This window comes from Pristiophorus japonicus, chromosome 10 (assembly GCF_044704955.1).
Source record: "Pristiophorus japonicus isolate sPriJap1 chromosome 10, sPriJap1.hap1, whole genome shotgun sequence".
Lineage (NCBI taxonomy): Eukaryota > Metazoa > Chordata > Chondrichthyes > Pristiophoridae > Pristiophorus > Pristiophorus japonicus.
The window spans coordinates 188,096,895-188,112,666 of NC_091986.1; the positions used below are offsets into that span (position 1 = coordinate 188,096,895).

General features: G+C 46.2%; 1 protein-coding gene across 1 annotated transcript in view; it reads left to right on the plus strand.

The window, feature by feature from the left end:
- The window catches only part of LOC139275233 (rho guanine nucleotide exchange factor 17-like), a 550,636-nt gene that overhangs the window by 507,648 nt on the left and 27,216 nt on the right, over positions 1-15,772 (plus strand). Inside the window, exons 12-15 of the mRNA XM_070892404.1 lie at positions 215-288; positions 8,026-8,219; positions 9,402-9,667; positions 11,777-12,023. Coding sequence (XP_070748505.1) covers positions 215-288; positions 8,026-8,219; positions 9,402-9,667; positions 11,777-12,023 — 781 coding nt within the window. The remainder of the gene's footprint in view (positions 1-214; positions 289-8,025; positions 8,220-9,401; positions 9,668-11,776; positions 12,024-15,772) is intronic.

Consider the following 15,772-nt stretch of genomic DNA (forward strand, 5'->3'; position numbering starts at 1 on the left):
AACAGAAACATCAGCCTGTTGGCTAATTCCTGCAGTAACTGCTGCTTCTTCACTCACTTTTGAATGGGGTGATGGAGAGATGAAGAAAAAAACAAGTTGTTTAATTGTTATCAGCCACACATATTTCTTCACTGAGTGATCAGCCTTGGCTTTGTTCAATTGCTTTTATCTTCAGTCCATAGCTTTAGGCTTGTTTTGTTTATTTGTTTTACAGCTTTGAACAAAGATCACTGGGACCCAGAGTTCCTGAAGGCCATTCCCATCATGAAGACACGGAGTGGAATGCAGGTACTTTGTCTGAGTCTTAATTATAAAAGAGAAAAGTGAGAAATTACTGCTAGCGATATTATGGTGGGCACATTTAATGTGCTTGTAGCAAATACCTTTCCCCACTTATTTAATTATTTCATTAAACTAGCGAAAGCAGGAATTTGATACTAGTGTATTAATTGTTTGTACTGTAACCTCACAGGCAGTAATTTCCAGCCTAACGTGGTTTACCATACAGAAAAGATATTGGAAAGCAAGGTGATATGACAAACGAGCATGGCTAGTGCAAGGTTACAGGATAGAGAGAGCAACATGGGGTACTGCAGGCGTGAGAGTAGCCATCTATTATTTGCAGAATCCTGTACGAGAGTATGAGAGCTGTGCTGGAAGTTCACAGAACTTCTGCTCCTCCGGGGCCCACAAGGAAAATGTTACAAAAAAATTTGGAAGCTTACTTCTGGTCCCGATCTTCTTAGTCGCTGCATGGGCTGGCGTGATGCTCACTGGCATTTCCTGCTCAGTCTGCCTGGTAACAATTGCAGTCAGGTCCCAATGATGTGATCAGGGCATGGGATGTGTATTTTAAAATGGACCCCATCACTTTTGGGCGGCTGTCCTCACTGCCTGCTCAGGAGGACAGGTGAAAATTACAACCTGTCCGCTCCCATTGGCTGATAAAATTGGCTTCCAGTATTTATCTTTTGTATAAGATCTCGGGATATCAGCGTCGCTGGCAAGGCTGGCATTTACTGTTGTATATGCAGACTATGGATGTACTCTCTGTGTCAATGTGTGGTTGTATAAGATGGAGACTTGTTTACCTGATGTACTATCAATAAGGTTTACACTGTGTATATACATGCTGGCACCACTAGAGGGTGCAACTGGTGGAGACCGGGGTTTCCTGCCCTGGTGACAAGGCACAGTATAAAAGGCTGCCCACCATGCTTGTGCCTCACTCTGGAGTTTGGAATAAAGGACCAAAGTCACTACAGTTTGAGTACAACACATTGCCTCGTGGAGTCATTCATAAGTACATTACAGGCATAATAGTTCCTGCCCTTGAGAAGGTGGTGGGAGGCCTTCTTCCTGAACCACTGCAGTCAGTGCACCTGCTGCCTTCTAGCTGTAATGTGAATTCCATGCTGTCATTTGTAGTTCCTGATTACATTCCTACTCCAGGGTGGCTTGGAATGTTTCAGGCAATCTGCCAAGATTTAAACTTTAGCTCGTTACCTAATTAGAAATGATAAGAGCAGAGAGACCTGGCGGTATATGTGCACAATTCGTTGAAGGTGGCAGGGCAGGTTGAGACAGCGGTTAAAAAAAAGCATACGGGATCTGGGCTTCATAAATAGAGGCATAGGGGCCGAAATTGGTGAAGGCCAAGGGCTGCCCGAGTGCCGCCGATGGCCGCCGAGATACCCGATGGTACTCTGGGCAGGGTTTTTGGCAAAAAGGACCTTGAAAGGGCGGCCGGCGGCAAAAGATGGTAAAATCTGATTATGTTTGAGACGAATGCGGTATAATCCTTTGAGGCATACAGCAGTCATTCTGCACAGTATTGGGAAGGATATGTGTTGGGTTCTTTAAAAGTTTATTCAAAGATGCTGTGTGTGTCTCTCTGATTTAATTTTATGGCATTCACAGTGTTAGAAATACAGAAAATAACTTTTACGAAGCCTATACAGTTACAGTGCAGTGGGCATCTTAAAAGGTGTCAGTATTCTTCAGTTACTCAAAGCGCCTCAAGCAATATTGCATCCGGGATAGAAAACTAGTACTATTTCAAGGTAAATCATAATATCAGGCTGAAGGGACATCGGTATTAAGTGGTAAGATCAGTGAATATCTTTAAGTAAAGAGTAATTAATATCTAGGGGACGAAATTCAGGGTCTCAGAAAGACCCGTTACTGCCTGTTTGCGGTGGCCATGCGACGGAATCCCGTGGCCGCCACTTCGTGGTCAACTGGCCACCCCGACCCAAATTCAGGTCGGGCATTTTTCAGCCTGGACCTGATTCCGTCCCGATGCTGATGACCGCGGCAAGCACCTGCTCAATGCCGCTCTCCCTCACCTGAAAAATACACCGACTGAAATTCAGCTTAAAAAAAATCGATGCCCCTTTGTGTGGTGGCCCCGACAGCTTTTTCAGTTGGTGCACCTTGCTTCCTCTCTTGGCCCTGGCATTGCGGCGGAAATGAAAGGGGAGGACCGAATGCCGTGGCCACCATATAATTTATTTTGGAAGTCGGCCGGACTATTGTGCCCCCGGGTTTGGCTGGGCCGCCAACAGGCAGCCTGGCACCCCTCTTGGGTGCCAGGCCACTGGCCCAGCCAAAACCCTCCCTGGTGGCCCAGTGGACCGAAGTTTAAAAATGCACGATTCTCTCCCTTTTAACGGAGGGTTGAGAGCGTGGTGACGCACACGTGCTGTGATGTCACCACCATCAGCGGTGGAGTTCTGATCCCACCCCAAATTCAGCCCCTCAGTCTCACTGGTCCAACGGAAAAAAAACTTCAATCAGCTGAAAATTGATTGGACGGCCGCCTCCACTCTCCCAGCGGTAAAAACAGGTAGGAAATCATAGGTGCACCAGCTTTCATGCACACCTGAATTCCGGCCCCCTAGTGTCCTGGGTAGAATGGAAAAAAAATCTTTTGCAATCTTTAAGAGGCAGTTAGATGCTATGATGAGGGACGATCTGTGGATTTCTGTGAAAGGATGAGCTAAATGGGTTGTTTGACCTTCCTCATCTATAATTATATTTGTGGTCACTCCCCCTTACATTGCAAAATCATCTTATTGCTACATGATCATTCTGGAAAGGAAAGAAAATCCCAAACTCCTCTTCTCCACTGCTGCCTCCTTTGCCCTCCCTCTCGTCTCTCATCTTCACCTCTGAAGCGACATGCAAGGCATTTCTGCATTTCTTTGTCTCCAAAATTGAGACATCTACTCAAATTCTAATACCCCATCTCTTTTTGTGCACCTGAGCTGCCATAAGATCATAAGAATATAAGAAATAGGAGCAGGAGTAGGCCATATGGCCCCTCGAGTCTTTAATAAGATCATGGCTGATCCGATCATGGACTCAGGTCCACTTCCCAGCCCACTCTCCATAACCCCTTATTCCCTTATCAGTTAAGAAACTGTCTATCTCTGTCTTAAATTTATTCAATGTCTCGGCTTCATACTGGTCTCTGAGGCAGCGAATTCCACAGATTTACAACCCTCTGAGAAAAGAAATGTCTCCTCATCTCAGTTTTAAATGGGCGACCCCTTATTCTAAGATTATGCCTCCTAGTTCGAGTCTCCCCATCAGTGGAAACATTCTCTCTGCATCCATCTTGTCAAGCCCCCTCATAATCTTATACATTTCGATAAGATCGCCTCTCATTCTTCTGAATTCCAATGAGTAGTTGCCCAACCTACTCAACCTTTCCTCATAAGTCAACCCTCTCATCTCTGGAATCAACCGAGTGAACCTTCTCTGAACTGCCTCCAAAGCAAGTGTATCCTTTCGTAAATATGGAAACCAAAACTGCATGCAGTATTCCAGATGTGGCCTCACCAATACCTTATATAGCTGTAGCAAGACTTCCCTGCTTTTATACTCCAACTCCTTTGTAATAAAGGCCAAGATTCCATTGCCTTCCTGATCACTTGCTGTATCTGCATACTATCCTTTTGTGTTTCATGCACAAGTACTCCCAGGTCCCGCTGTACTGCAGCACTTTGCAGACTTTCTCTATTTAAATAATAACGTGCTCTTTGATTTTTTTTCTACCAAAGTGCATAACCTCTCACTTTTCAACATTATACTCCATCTGCCAAATTTTTGCCCACTCACTTAGCCTGTCTATGTCCTTTTGCAGATTTTTTGTGTCCTCCTCATACATTGCTTTTCCTCGCATCTTTGTACCGTCAGCAAACTTGGCTATGTTACACTCGGTCCCTTCTTCCAAGTCGTTAATATAGATTGTAAATAGTTGGGGTCCCAGCACTGATCCCTGCGGCACCCCACTGGTTACTGTTTGCCAACCCAAGAATGAACCATTTATCCCGACTCTCTGTTTTCTGTTCATTAGCCAATCCTCTATCCATGCTAATATATTACCCCCAACTCCGTGAACTTTTATCTTGTGCAGTAACCTTTTATGTGGCAGCTTGTCAAATGCCTTCTGGAAGTCCAAATACACCACATCAACTGGTTCCCCTGTATCCACCCTCTTCGTTACATCCTCAAAGAATTCCAGCAAATTTGTCAAACATGACTTCCCCTTCATAAATCCATGCTGACTCTGCCTGACCGAATTATGCTTTTCCAAATGTCCTGCTACTGCTTCTTTAATAATGGACTCCAACATTTTCCCAACCACAGATGTTAGGCTAACTGGTTTATAGTTTCCTGCTTTTTGCCTGCCTCCTTTTTTAAATGGGGCGTTACATTTGCAGTTTTCCAATTCCCTAGAATCCAGGGAATTTTGGTAAATTACAACCAGTGTATCCACTACCCCTGCCGCTACTTCTCTTAAGACCCTAGGATGCAAGCCATCAGGTCCAGGGGATTTATCTGCCTTTAGTCCCATTATCTTACTGAGTACCACCTCCTTAGTGATTGTCATTGTGTTAAGTTCTTCCCCCCCCCCCCCCCCCCCCCCCAGAGCCCCTTGACTATCTACTGTTGGGATATTGTTAGTGTCCTCTACCGTAAAGACTGATACAAAATATTTGTTCAGAGTTTCTGCCATCTCCATGTTCCCCATTACTAATTCCCTGGTCTTGTCCTCTAAGGGACCAACATTTACTTTAGCCACTCTTTTCCTTTTTATATACCTATAGAAACTCTTGCTGTCTGTTTTTATATGTTGTGCTAGTTTACTTTCATAGTCTATCTTCCCTTTCTTAATCATTTTTTTAGTCATTCTTTGCTGGCTTTTAAAAGCTTCCCAATCTTCTGTCCTCCCACTAGTTTTGGCCACTTTATATGCCCTTGTTTTTAATTGGATATCGTCCTTTATTTCTTTAGTTAGCCACGGATGGCTATCTTTTCTCTTGCTCCCTTTCCTCCTCACTGGAATATATTTTTCTTGAGAGTTGTGAAACATCTCCTTAAATATACACCACTGTTCATCCACCGTCCTACACTTTAATCTATTTTCCCAGTCCACTTTAGCCAACTCTGCCCTCATACCTTCATAGTCTCTTTTATTTAAGCTTAGTACGCTGGTTAGAGATCCAACTTTCTCACCCTCCATCTGAATTTGAAATTCAATCATGCTATGATCACTCATTCTGAGGGGATCCTTTACTAGGAGATTGTTTATCAATCCTGTCTCATTACACAGGATCAGATCTACGATCCCTGCCCCCTGGTTGGTTCCGTTACATACTGCATATCCCTTATGCACTTTATGAACTCTTCCTCAAGACTGCCCTGACCAATTTGATTTGTCCAATCAATATGGAGGTTAAAATTACCCATGATTATTGCTGTTCCCTTTTTACAAGCCCCCACTATTTCCTGGTTTATACTCTGACCAACAGAGTTGCTACTGTTAGGGGGCCTATCGACTACACCCACCAGCGACTTTTTCCCCTTATTATTCCTTATCACCACCCAAACTGTTTCAATATTCTGATCATTTGAGCCAATATCATTTCTCACTGTTGCAGTGGTTCCATCCTTTATCAACAGAGCTACCCCACCTTTTCTTTTCTGTCTGTCCTTCCGGATTGTCAAATACCGCTGAATATTTAATTCCCAGTCCTGGTCACCTTGCAACCACATCTCTGTAATGGCTATCAGATCATATCCATTTGTCTCAATTTGTGCCGTCAACTCACCTATTTTGTTACAAATGCTACGTGCATTTAGACAAAGTACCTTTAAATGTGTTTTTTTTTACCCTGTTCTTCCCTACCCCCATCTCCATATCAGCATACCTTGCAGCTTCTCCATCTCTCTCTCTTCTCCCCTGCCCCCCCCCCTGTAATCCTTCATCAGACTCATCTCCTCCATTCAAGTACCTTTCCTTGGACAAATGCCCCTGGTCATCATTGGCTACTCCCTTTCCATGGGCATTGTTCCCCACCTATTCCCTTCAAATTTACTGCCATGAACTCCTTTTTAACAAGTTTGCCCTCGATTCTCCCGTTCTCTGCAATTGCTACCCATTCTAACCTCTCTTTTCTATATAACATGCAATCTACACCCAACCCCGTGCCCATCACTTCCACCTGTTGGAATCCCTCCACTTTACCTGCCGTCCAATTATATAATTGAGATGGCTCTGGCTAAAGTCACCAATTGAACAGTGTGTGTTTGTGCTTTGACCTCTCTGCTACTTCAGTGTGGATGGTCTTCTCCACTACTTCTCCTCTGGGTCCACCACTGTGACACTGCTCTCTCATGATTGCACTTCTACTTGTCCCTGCATAGTTAGCACATTTCCTACAATGGTCTCTCCTCCCATGCCATCGCAGCCACTTCTGATGTGCTCCAAGGTTCCATCCTTGGCAACCCCACCCCTCCCCCCCCCCCCCCCCCCTGGCCCACCCACCCCCCATTCTAATCACCATGCTGCCTCTAGCTGACATTACTTCTAACCATGAGGTTGTTTTTTGTGTTTTTGCCAGTGACATACAGCTTTCTCGCTCCATTACCATATCAGTTGTGATGAGCCAACACATCCTCCAGCTAACCATTGACAAGAGCAAAGTCATCCTATTCCATTCTCATCATAGCCTTATAGCTCAATGTTCCTTTTGCAGTTACTGTCTCTAACTGAACTCAACTTTGGTCTCATCTGAGCTCCAAGTTCCAGATCCGGATTATCACCAATTCAACCTTCAAAATATCGGCCCCCACTCCATCGCTATCTCACCCCACTATCTGTGACACTCTCTACCATGCCTTCAGGCTTGCCTTCTCCACTGCATGTAGTGAGCAGCCTCCCAAACTACACCCTACACAAACCCTAAGTCTGCCAGCCACATCCTAACCTGTACTAAGCCGCATTCATCTATCACCCCTGTCCTCATTAACTTCCACAGACTCCCACTCCCATGAGTATTGATTGTAAAATTCTCCTCTATGTCTACAAATCCCTCCTTTGGTCTTACTGTAGCCTGCTGGGGGAACAGAATTACCCCTGCTGTAAAATATTTATAGGGAAGGTTCTTTCACTTGAACCGAAGGAAGTCTTAATACAGCCAGACATTTCTGTCAACTGTAGGACAGGAGGGTGTGGTAGCATAATGATCATGTTATTGCACTAGCAATCCAGGGACCTGGACTAATGATCTGCAGACATGAGTTCAAATCCCACCATGGCAGCTAGGGAATTTAAATTCAATTAATTAAATCAATCTGGAATTAAAAAAGAAGCTAGTATCAGTAATATTGATTATGAAACCACCAGATTGTCATAAAAACTAACTTCCTAGGGAAAGAAATCTGCTGTCCTTACCTGGTCTGGCCTATATGTGACCCCAGACCCACAACAATCTGTTTCACTCTTAACTGCCCTCTGAAATGGCCTAGCATGCCACTTAGTTGTAGCCAAGAAGACAGTTCACCACCATCTTCTCGAGGGCAATTAGGGATGGGTAATAAATGCTGTTGCCAGCGATGCCCACATCCCACAATTGAATAGTAAAATAAAATCTCTTGTTCAAAGGTAGGGTTTAACAGAACTAGATGGTGCAAGAGTTAAAATGCTGACTGACAATCTTGTGCTGTTTTCAGTTCTCCTGTGCATCTCCTAGCCATGGTGGACCGGACAACACCCATGAGGTTTGGGTATGCAATAGCGATGGGTATGTTGGACAGGTCTGCTTGCTAAGCATCAAGCCAGTGCCCACAGTGGAAGCCTGCATTGCAGTGTGCTCAGCGAGGATCATCTGCATTGCCTCTGTGCCAGGTCTCAGTGGCACCTCCAGGTGGGAATTTATGCACTTCACCAATTCACTCATAGTCTGAGAGCTGATAATGTTGAAAGAACTTATAAATTGGAAAAAAAATAATCCATTTTTGAACCATCAGTGGCTCAGTGAGCAGCACTGTCGCCTCTGAATCCGAAGGTTGTGGGTTCCAGTCCCACTCCAGAGACTTGAACACACAAATCTAGGCCGACATTCTAGTGCAGTGCTGAGGGAGTGCTGTACTGTCGGAGGTGCCATCTTTTGGATGAGACGTTAAACCGAGGCCCCGTCTGCTCTCTCTCAGGTGGATGTAAAAGATCCCACGGCATTATTTTGAAGAAGAGCAGGGAAGTTATCCCCATGTTCTGGCCAATATTTAGCCCCCAATAAACATAATAAAAACATTATCTGGTCATTATCACATTGCTGTTCACGGGAGCTTGCTGTGCGCAAATTGTCTGCCGCGTTTCCTACATTACAACAGTGACTACACTTCAAAAGTACTTAATTGGCTGTAAAGTGCTTTGAGACATCAGGTGGTCGTGAAAGGCGCTATTTAAATACAAGTCTTTCTTTCCTTGCCATTTCTATTTAGTTCAGCCAAGTGTATTGTCACAAACAGACTGCTTTTTTGTCTGCCCCTTGACCTTTACAGACAAGCTTGTGTTCCAGTAATAGGGGACAAGAACCTAAAAGGTACTCGAATGGCTGCCCCATTTTCCCTGTTTGGAAACAGGCCAAGTTTGCAAAACATCCCAGTGAAGATATATGACAATGAGTGCAGACTTCAGAAAATGATCTCACGGGCATGGCAAATTGCACAAGATTGAGCTATTGGCGATGCGCTGGAGCCATTACTGTTATTACCACTGTTTGTCTCGCAAATACCTAGTTTGCAGAATGATATCCTGCGGTCTCTGGAGTATATTTTACTGATGGTGGAAAGCGTTAAAAGGAAGGTGCTGTGCGTAAACTAGTGAGGAAATCCGTTTGTTTTAGTAAATTCCCTTAAAATTGCAGTATTGTTGAAAGGTGATTTCCTTTCCTCCCCTTCATAAAGTGCTCATCGGTAAACAATAAAACCGAGAGAAAAAAAAACTTCAGAGCTGACTGAGAACACTGTGAGGGGGAAAGCCAGGAGACAATACAGAGAGAATGAATGATGATTTTTTTTTTTTTCCTTCTCTGTTTTATATTCAGAGACAGGTCGGAGCTGCTCCTGAGCCCTTCCTCTGTTCACCCACACCGAACCACCGCTGTCTCCATGGAAGAGCCTACTTCCCAGCAACCTTTCCATATCTCCATCTCAAACTCTGCTCAGTCACTGGGGGAACTGACTGAAAGTGGAAACAGAAGCCTGAACCCATTCGACAGTGATGACACCGAAGATGATGAGTCATCCCCAAGCCCATCGGGCACACTGAGGAGTCAGGCCAGCAGATCCACAATCTCCTCAGGCACAGGGAGTAAGTCACAGTTGAAACTTGCTCATTTTCCAACTTCTTCATTTCATCATCATCATCGGCAGTCCCTCGGAATCGAGGAAGACTTGCTTCCACTCCTGAAGTGAGTTCTTAGGTGGCTGAACAATCCAATACGAGAGCCACAGACTCTGTCGCAGGTGGGACAGATAGTCGTTGAGGGAAGGGGTGGGTGGGACAGGTTTGCCGCACGCTCTTTCCGCTGCCTGCGCTTGATTTCTGCATGCTCTCGGCGTTGAGTCTCAAGGTGCTCAGCGCCCTCCCAGATGCACTTCCCCTTCACTTAGCATTATTTATGTGGTACATCTCTCCATTTTTTTCTCAGTTAGTACTGTTGTTCCCAACTCAAAGGAGCCAAAATTGCCCTCCTCCTTAAGGTCCACCACTAGGCGGTAATGGTGTGGATAGGCCTCACCGACCGGGGGCAGACAGATGGACCGGTCCATCCTAAATTGCCTCCGGGCCGTAAGAGGCGGGAACTGGTTTCCGCGCCGACCCCACACCAACTGCCGGCGACCCCCTTTCTGCCCCGCGCGGGAAATTGCCCCGCAGGAGTGGTGCCACTGACAGGTTTCCCCTGCGGGAAGCTGTGTGTGGCTGGGTGACGCATCCGCCCTTAAAGGGGAAGGTGCACTGCCGGCGCCTCCATTTTATTTTAATTATCGGCCGACTCCAAGGTCGGCCCAATGATGGTGGCCACGGGTTCGGCTGGGCTGCCAACTGGCAGTCCGGCACCCCTCTTGGGTACCAGGCCGCTGGCCCGGCCGAAACCCTCCCTTGTGGCCCAGTGGACCTAACTAAACCCCATGCACAGCTCGCAGCGGCCCTTCCCTTTAACTGAAGGGGAATGACATTGTGATGCATCCGCGTCGTGCTGACGTCATCAGCACAGCGCTGATGACAGATACCGGCCTCCGACCCGCTCCACACGACTTCCGCCCTGCAGCCAACCCGAACATCGCCCGGAGAGGAACATTTTTCCAACCAGGTTTGGCTAAGACTGTTCTAACTAGAATCAGTTCATTCAGTTTATAATGAGGGGCTGAACCTGGAGCCTTCCTGGTCTGTATGCTCTGTACCACACCACTTGTTGCCAATCCCCATTATTCAAATTAGAATTACTTCCACACAATCCATAGACAGCTTCAGTCGCATACAGCAGCTGGCTTTTCAAAGTAACTGCAGCCACAAATCTCTATTTGTGGGTATTTGCCCCTCAGCCAGTAACTTGCCAGATCTGCAAGATTCCAGGGGCCTTCTAGAATTGTGGGAAAGGGAGTTGTTTTCAAAAACATTTAAGCTTTTCAGCCTCTTGCCTGAGACCCTCTCCTGAGGGGGATCAAAAGTTGTTTAAAATACTTAAAAAAAAAATTACTTCCTTAATCCATAGTGGTCACCTTGCCTGCTCCTTTCAGCTAATTAACAAATGCATGCCTTGCCAACCTGGTACAGGTAGGGGATCACCAATGAGCAGGTTGTGAATTGGTTCACCTGCTAGCAAGCTCCCTCTCCCCAAGAAGATGCAGAGATTTAAAGAGAATATGGGGCTGAAATTGCCCCTTTCTATCAGGGCCGTGACTGCCTCAAAGAGGTGGCCACGGGTCAGCAGGGAATCACCGCTCGGTCAGCTCGGAGGGGCCGCCATTTTGTATATTGCCCTCATTTAGTTTTGGAGCGGTGTGCGGGACCTCCCCGCCCGTTTTCCCGCCGCGTCGACCCCTTACCGACCGACGGCGACCCCTTTTCAGAAATTGCCCCGCGGGAGCGGTGCCGCCACCGGTCAGTGCCCCCGACAGCTTTTTCTGTCAGTACCCTTTTTGTGGCTGGGCAGCGCGGCATGCCTTAAAGGGGAGGTTGCGTTGCCGACAACTCCATTTTATTTTTTATTGTTGGCCGATTGCCAGGTCAGGCCCGTGGGTTCGGTCGGGCTACCAACAGGGTGCCAGGCCACAGGCCTGGCCGAAACCCTCCCTGGTGGCCCAGTGTTTGCCACTAAGTGTCTGCAGAGTTCGCACGGCCCTCCCCTTTAACCGTTCAGCTTACTGCCCAAAACACAGCCAATCAATCCATAACGATGTATTTTTTTTTTTGCAGATGAGGAGATGTCAAGCTCAAAGGATTTTGCAACAGAAACAACAAGTTCAGAAGAGGAACCAGAGTCGGATTTCATTGCCAACTCCAACACGTTGTGTCAAACAAGGAACAGTGACAGTCCTATGGATGGACGGGCAATGAGGCGTTCTAGCCGAGGGTCCTTCACCAGGGCAAGTCTGGAGGAACTTCTGAGCATTGATCCTGAGGCCAACCAAAGTTCAATGTGGCTAGGAACAGAAGATGGCTGGTAAGTGGCGACTTTCTCATTTGGAGAAGTCATTAGGTACAATTCAAGGTAAGGAAAACGAATGGAGTTATTTAAGTGTCAGGCCGAGCCAAATTAGGAACGCAACACTCGTGCTTCCCCAGTTAGAGCACTTTCTTTATGATTTTACTCTTGGGGAGGTGAGGATTTTACAATCTTAGTTGTTCCTTGTGGTTACAATAACTGATTTCTCACAGTGTGTCATCCCATGTCAAATCTTAACATTTCAACAAACAACTTGTGAGGAACAGGTAAATGGAAGCTGGGACTGAAGTCGGCAATTGGGAAATAAAGAGCAGCAGGAACCCAGGATTGAAGTTGGGAGTCTGGCAGTGGGAGTCGGTATTAAAGCCAGGAGTCAAATGGCAGAAAGCAGAGAATTGAGTATTAACATCTGGTCTGAAGGAGCCATGAGAGCTGGGCCTGGAGTTGGCTGAGAGAGAGAGCACTGGAGCTGAGACTGGTGTTGGGTTTGAAAACAGTAGGAACTAGGTCTAGAATGGGGGAGTGGGAGAGAGCGCTGGGAGTTGGGATTAGAATAGGGGGTGGGAGGGAGCGCTGGGGGTTGGGATTAGAATGGGGGGTGGGAGAGAGCGGTGGGGGTTGGGATTAGAATGGGGAGTGGGAGAGAGCGGTGGGGGTTGGGATTAAAATGAGAGGTGGGAGACAGCGCTGGGGGTTGGGATTAGAATGGGAGGTGGGAGACAGCGCTGGGGGTTGGGATTGGAGTCCCTCCCTTCTTCCATTTGACCCACTCCTGACACCCACTGTATCGATATCCTTAAGTAGTACAACGTGATAGAATCTTGCAGCACTGAAGGAGGCCATTCGGCCCATTGAGCCTGTGCCGACTCTTCAATTATTTCCACTCTCCTCTCTCCCCAGAGCTGTGTATATTCTTCCTTTTCAAGTATATATCCAGTTTGTCTGTTGCTGTCACATCACTAAAATTATGAAGACTCCCAGCTAATATCAAAACAAAACCTTTTTGCTTCTATTGGACTCCTGTGCTAATTTCACAAATGGTTATATGATTGATGCCTATCTACAAAATAAGTGCACCCTAATCCTCTCCGTCTCTCTACCTCTCTTTCTTCCTTTAAGATGCTCCTTAAAACCTACCTCTTTGACCAAGCTTTTGACCGTCTGCCCTAATTTCCCCTTATGTGGCTCAGTGTCAAATTGTGTTTTAAAGCATTTCTGTGAAGTGCCTTGGCATGTTTTACTACGCGAAAGGCACTATATAAATGCAAGTTGTTGTTTTAAGTAGTCTAATAATAAGACTAATTCCAATGGTGGGAGATAAATGGAGTAGAAATATTAATAAAGTAAATTGGAAAGTTAAAAAGCATTGGAGCTGTGCTTGCACTAATGCAAGAAGTCTGACCAATAAGATATGTGATCTGGAAGGTGTTGCTAGGGGTGATGGATTGGACATCATTAGTATCAGAGACATGGTGGAACGATTCCAGTCAATGGGATACATATCTGGAGGAATATGAATTGTTTAGAAGGTGGTACAGTAGCATATTGGTTATGATTAATAATCATAAGAGGCCTGAACTAGTAATCCAGTGACAAATCCCACCACGGCAGCTGGGGTATTTAAATTCAAAATAATTAAACACACATCTGGAATAAAAAGCTAATATCAGTAATGGTGACCATGAAACTACTGGATTGTCGTAAAAATTCATCTGGTTCACTAATGTCCTTTAGGGAAGGAAATCTGCCGCCCTTACCTGGTCTGACCTATGTGTTACTCCAGACCCACATATGGTTGACTCTTAACTGCCCTCGGAAATGGCCTACTAAGCCACTCAGTTGTATTCAAGAAGGCAGCTTCTCGAGGGCAATTAGGGATGGGCAATAAATGCTGGCCTTGCCAGTGACGTCCACATCCTGTGAATGAATTAAGAAAAGAATGTATGGGGAGAAAAGGAAGCAGTGTGGCAGTATTTATAAACTCCAGTATTGAAGCACAACTGAGGGAGAATATAAAAAAGTTAACGGCAGAGACAGAATCACTTTGAGTAGAAATAATAGATGGATGCCAGTTTTGAGTTGCTAGAATTTGGGTACATAGTTGTGACTATGTCGTACTGAATTCTGTGAGACATATGTACTCATTAAAGTTAGCTCGGATGTCCTTTTACCAACAGAAGATCCTCCCGCCTTGCAGTAATTATTGTAGCATGAGTCTCTTGCCAATTGAATGCTGCTGTAACTTCTACCGCACGTACATATTGTACTCGATCTCAGCCATTTGTGGCTCTGTGGAGAAACAGTTAAAGCTGCTCTGAACTATACACAAAGCCACCAAGTGGTCAAATTGAATATTACAACAAAACGTATTTTATTTTATTCATGAGATGTGGGTGTCGCTGGCAAGGCCGACATTTATTGTCCATCCCTAATTGCCCCTTGAGAAGGTGGTGGTGAGCTGTCTTCTTGAACAACTGCAGCCCTTGTGGTGAAGGTGCTCCCACAGTGCGGTTAGGGAGGGAGTTCCAGGATTTTGACTCAGCGACGATGAAGGAATGGCGATATATTTCCAAGTCAAGATGGTGTGTGACTTGGAGGGGAACTTACAGGTGATGGTGTTCCCACGCGCCTGCTGCCCTTGTCCTTCTAGGTGGCAAAGGTCACGGATTTGTGAGATGTTGCTGAAGAAGCCTTGGCGAGTTGATGCAGTTGAGCTTCTTGAGTGTTGTTGGAGCTGCACTCATCCAGGCAAGTGGAGAGTATTCCATCACACTCCTGACTTGTGCCTTGTAGATGGTGGAAAGGCTTTGGGGAGTCAGGAGGTGAGTGACTCGCCTTTGAATATAGAGAGAGTTTCACACAGGTTTCGGATTTTATTACATATAGAGCACAAGAGGAAATCTTCCACGTGGAGGTTAACTACAGCTTTTCGGGTGAAACTGATAAAACATCAACAGACAGAACCCCCCCAAAAATGTATGACCCGTGTTTCTCCAAACCACTTGTAGGTGCTGCAGTGTGGTTCCAATGGAACTAGTTGAATAGCAATGATAGCTCCTTCCATTCGGATCCTTCCCCCTGCTTAGGGAGCATAGGTTTTCTGTACAAAATCTTGGAATTGAGTAGAGCAGAGAGAATGAGTCGACAAGAGAAGCTGTTTGTGAGCAGCGCAGTGGCTGGAAAGTAGAGCCGGTCTAGTTAGCCCAGGAGTAACCGTAGCATCGGCAGGTGAGGGACAGGGCTGGAACCTCGGGCATCATTATTTCAACTGGAAAAGTCTCAGTAAAATTCCCAATTCGGTGAAAGCCTGACTGGAAATGAGCTGAAATACCAAATGGGAAAAAAAGCATCACTAAAATTGGAACTTAAGGGGGCCAAAATTCAGCCTCCCGAAAAGGCCTCTTACCATCGGCAAGCGGCGGAGTTTAATGGCCGCCGATTTGGGGGTCGATAGGCCGCCGCCCGCATAATTCTCCTCAGCAGTCCCCACTTCTGCCCCGCTGCTGCCAACCCGTCCTAAGTGCGTCATCAAAGCGCGCACTGCCGATCTCCCGCACCTCCATCTAAATTCACCTGCAAAAATCTTCGTCTCGCCACGCGGTGCCCCCGACAGCTTTTTCTGTCGGTGCACTGTGTTCGCTGTGTGTGTGTGCGACATGGCTGTGCAGAGCTCATTCAAGGGGACGGCGCACTGCAACGACCGCCATGTTTTTTTTTCTGTCAGCCGACTGCCATGTCGGGCTGAC